Source organism: Limulus polyphemus, unplaced genomic scaffold, assembly GCF_000517525.1.
Source record: "Limulus polyphemus unplaced genomic scaffold, Limulus_polyphemus-2.1.2 Scaffold199, whole genome shotgun sequence".
Lineage (NCBI taxonomy): Eukaryota > Metazoa > Arthropoda > Merostomata > Xiphosura > Limulidae > Limulus > Limulus polyphemus.
Genome location: NW_013665809.1, coordinates 269,606 through 274,383, shown reverse-complemented (window position 1 = coordinate 274,383; position 4,778 = coordinate 269,606). Strand labels below are relative to the sequence as shown.

The window sequence follows — 4,778 nt, the reverse complement described above, 5'->3', positions numbered from 1 at the left end:
GTAATATATTCAGCTAATTATTATACTAACCTGTAATATATTCATCTGATTAGCAAACTAACTTGTAATATGTAATTCGGACGAAGTGCGTTAGAATGGGTATAAGAGAGCGTTTCTTAAATTAATGAAATATTAAGAGGAATTACGTGATTTTTATCAAAATATTTTCTTGTTTTCTACTTGATTGTTTCCAACGTTGGACCCTATACACACATATTGGCTGGATATTTATCGAAACAAAAGCTAAGTACATAATTTCTTCTTACCCATGATATATTTAATAAAATTCTAACGTTTAAGTTTATCGTATGATACCTCTATAACACAAATTTTGTAACGTTCTAAATAATAAACCATAAATGACTACTTAGTTGGGGGGGGGGTAATTATGGGTAAATTATTCCACATTATTGTAGTAGAGCACTGTAAAGGATTTATTTTAAATCCAAGCAACCGATATGTTCCAGTTTATAACAGTAGTACCAACTTTTATGAGGTATGAAGACAGTCAAAGCATTTTGAAACTATGTGGACAATTTCTGTAGCTCTTCTACTGTAGCGCTTGTTGATACCAAATAAAAATAACTTTGAGTTGATTAGGTTGTTCGTACCTTTAAAAATCAATCTAGAATTTAAAAGATCGCACTAAAAAGTTAAATCGAGTATCATGGGATGTCATTTCTACATATCATTGTAAACGTTGACTATAAGCCCCTTCTCCAGTGGCAAGTTTGAAGGCTTATAACGCTATAAACCGGGTTTCGATACCCGTGTTGAGTATAGCATAGATAGCTCATTGTGTAGCTTTGCGCTTAATAACAAAATAAACACATAAAATGTCCAGAACTTGCGACAAAAATGTATCTTACCCACTGTATGGCATCCTTCGAAAACAACCAATGAAGACGTTGATGAGAGGTTGAAATAGCCATTGTTTTAGAAGTACATAGTATACAATACTACCGTAAACAATGACTGTAAGAAGTACCAGAAGGCGAACATCATGACACCACGAACTAGACAAAAGCCACGAATGATGTAGAGAAAACCCTAGATACACGTTGTACGTCAGGAACAATAGTGTTGCAGTAATCCAGCAGGTAATTTTCTTCAGTCGGTTACGAAGATGCCGTGGAAATCCCTGACTTACTGCGATGTCTTCTGATGCTTGGCCTAAACCCATTTTATCACCAACACTAGTATTTTCCATTTTCATGCTGTTGCTGTATGCATCCTGAAGTAATTATATCTATGAGTTTCTAGAAGTATTTGCGGGTAAATAACGTATAACCAACGATTTGTTCCCCACCCACTGTACTTGCTATTACATAGTGACATTCATGTCACTTTCTTTCATAACATTTGAATGATAACATAATAACATTTGATTTCACTCTAAAATATCAACAACATCTTAGACACATTTTCTGACATGATTTGAATATATAAATTTGATAAATTACAATAACAGTAAAAATAAGTTACGTTTTTTCTCAACAAAACATCCACCCACATGCCTGACGAGTACAAAATGAAGGGAAATAAAAACCTCTTACGAGTGAGTCAGAGACAAAATTAGTAAGTTTCGAAAAATTAATTAAAGAAAATTGTGATTATTCATAATTGGATTAAAAGTTGAACTAAGGATAGTTGTGACTATTCATAATTGGATTGAAATTGAACTAAGGATAATTGTGATTATTCATAATTGGATTAAAAGTTGAACTAAGGATAGTTGTGACTATTCATAATTGTATTAAAAGTTGAACTAAGGATAGTTGTGACTATTCATAATTGGATTAAAAGTTGAACTAAGGATAGTTGTGACTATTCATAATTGGATTAACAAACTGAACTAAGAATAACTGTGGCTAACCATAATTGGATTAACAAATTGAAGTAAGGCTTAAATCCAGTATTAAGTAACGCAAATTTAAACACTGATGGTCATATAAAATGAAGTTATTCTGAGGTCGTATATCTTCTTATTTAGTTAGCTGACTTACCGTTCAAAAAACAGAAATTCCAGAGTTATAATTCACTGACACTGCATCTCTTTTCAAGACTATTTTAAATATAAAAAAGAATCACTGTTTTGGAGTCAATATATAGTGCAATGAATATGGCTCTTCGTTTACTTGTACAGGTAATATTCAAGTAGAGCAAGATAGCAAGATGATTTTGTGTTTACAGTGTACATTAAGATTCGAAAGTCCATTTCTGTGTTCTATACTTATAACTTATCACGAATGTCATGTGACTTTTGTTTTTTAAACAATCGAGAGATTACTATAAACGTCACAGGGTTATTTTTAACACCTACTTATGCATGCTACTCCATCTATCGTGTTTACGTCGAAGAACAAACAGTCAAATTAAAAATCTTAAGAAGAAAGTAAATATATTATATGTGTATTAGAAATGGGTAAGTATTGACGTTAAGATTACCGAATTTCTAAAATTTTCTTTTTTTTTCTCGACTCATATTATCAAACTGATTATTTAATTAATTCTATAAAGAAGCAGAAGCACCATTTCAATCTAAAGTATGGATTTGTAAACTTCTCACAAACTTCAAAATTTTATTCTCTACAAGATATGTTCTTACTTAGAAATTAGCAAATCCAGAAAGCCTTGAGTGTAATTCTCAAAAGTAACAAGATCAGTTATTTGCCTCCATGTTTTACCAATACATCTAAAATGATTAAGACATTTTAATAAAATATCAGAAAGGAAAAGAAAATATTAGGAAATACAACTCTACTTCATTATTCATTACATATATATACACAAGCTTTTTCTTCAACAGAGTTCATATTTGTAAGATTTAAGTAAACCGGAACATCGGCATTTTAAACTTTTCTCTAAACGACATATATATATATTTACTGAAGTTATTAATTCCATTTTATTAATGAATAAGAATAAAGGTGTTGAGGACAAAACGCCATAGATAAACCATGGAAAAGTCACATTTCCAACGAAAATTTGGAAGGGAGCAGGAGAAACATACATGTAATTCTGGTGAGGTTATTCGGAGAGTAATGCCATTCCTGTCCTTTTAAGTGTGCAATGTGAAACAGAAGCTTTATAAAAACTTTAAGTTGTTGATTTGATTTGTGCACATAACTACAAAATAGGCTTTCTGCACTCTGACCAACGCTGGCCCACCCATGTACAAAACCTTTAAGAACTAAGCAATTAGGTTGGCCTAACAGTTTTTTTCTATGATGTGAACTGACTGACTGTTAAGGTTAATGTTAGTAAGAAAGCTGCTTGAATTATTCTATTCAAAAGGCTTTAGCGTCATTTAGATGCCTTTCTTTTAGCGTTTATTTAAAGCGAATGTAATCTTTCAGTTACAAAAAATATCGATGGTTTTACTTTTAAGATCAGATTGTAGGGTATTAGTATAAAGGTTGTTAATACTGTAAAGTTATGCTAACATAGTTTGGCTTTTTGTAAGCTTTGGGTAATTATAAATGGATCAGTTTTCAAAAATGTTGCAATTGGCTGTCTAGATAAAGACGAATATAATTTATTGTGTTTTTTGTTTCAGGAAATTTGTTTAGGAATTAAAATAAAAGTGTGTAACAAATTCTAGTAATGATTTTCAAGGTGGAAGCTATTTTATCGAACGACTTACATTCAAATAATAAACCTGTCAAATGGGACTGGATTTTGACTCCCACTGACCTTGACCAATGAAAGTGTGTCATGTAAACAGATCTATTTGTAGCGCGAAATAAAAAGCAACAACAAACAAACCAAAAACAAACAACAATAACAAGCATCGCGCTCGTGTCCCCAGGTGGGTCATCTCTAAGTTTACTTACTTCCAATGCTAAAATCTGGGGTTCAATTCACTGTGGTGGACACAGCCGACAGCCCAATGTGGCAAACACACATCTCGACCGTTTTTCGGTTTTGTTTAGTTACCCAGCTTACTGTATGTTGCGTTAGCAACGAGAGTAATGTCATCGCAGCTTTATTGGGATCAAGATCCTTTTCGGGATCTTTATGTGTGTGTGTGGTGGGGGGGGTCACGTATCATGCTTCACCTCCTGTACTGGTGTTTAGTCGTTTCACGATTTTGTCACCCTTGCTAATCTTCTCTATATCGTTTAAAGTTTAGTAAATGTACTGGCCACTCAAGTACGCACTGTTTAAATGGTAAACATCACACGAAAGAGGGTGTTGATAGCACTTTAATTCACTGTTATGATTTCAATACCCTTATCCGGGCCATGTACATTCATGTTCGATGTTCATCATTTGCACTGGTTTGCACTCCAATGCTTGTTCATTTTGTAGCATATCTTATATGTATTGACATATATAACCCTTTTTAATATACAATGCATACACTACATAGATGATATATTAGGTAAGTTTAGCAGTAGGTGGCTGGTTGCTATTCTTAAAGTACATATTTATGGTGAGAGGTACTTACGCTCAGTTTCGTCATGTGTGATATGGCGATTCAATGTGCGTAGTAGTTCGTTTCTACGTAGGTTTTTCTGTAAATAAGTGTACGATCTGTTTAGAGAACTGTCATTGAGCGGTTGTGTGTTGGCATAGTTATGTATGAAACTTGAACTTGTTGAACGTGGGACCTAGTATGCACTTGTGAGTATTGAGTTTTGTTTTTATTTTACTTGGTGCTATGTTAATCCTTGCCAGACAGGCGTACTTTATTACTGGACGTATAGGTGTTGTTTGTATATCTTCAGTATGTTTTTTGGGTGACGTGTCCGTATTATTTCCAGACAAACTTC

General features: G+C 33.1%; 1 protein-coding gene across 1 annotated transcript in view; it reads right to left on the bottom strand.

Annotated features, from left to right (window-relative positions):
* Nucleotides 1–2,221, bottom strand: part of LOC106478308 (solute carrier family 28 member 3-like) — a 29,964-nt gene extending 27,743 nt beyond the window's left edge. Inside the window, exons 1-2 of the mRNA XM_013938838.2 lie at nucleotides 2,007–2,221; nucleotides 870–1,234 (exon numbers count right to left, since the gene is read on the bottom strand). Of these exons, the coding sequence (XP_013794292.2) occupies nucleotides 870–1,216 (347 nt within the window). The 5' untranslated portion in view covers nucleotides 1,217–1,234; nucleotides 2,007–2,221. The remainder of the gene's footprint in view (nucleotides 1–869; nucleotides 1,235–2,006) is intronic.
* Nucleotides 2,222–4,778: the final 2,557 nt, after the last annotated feature.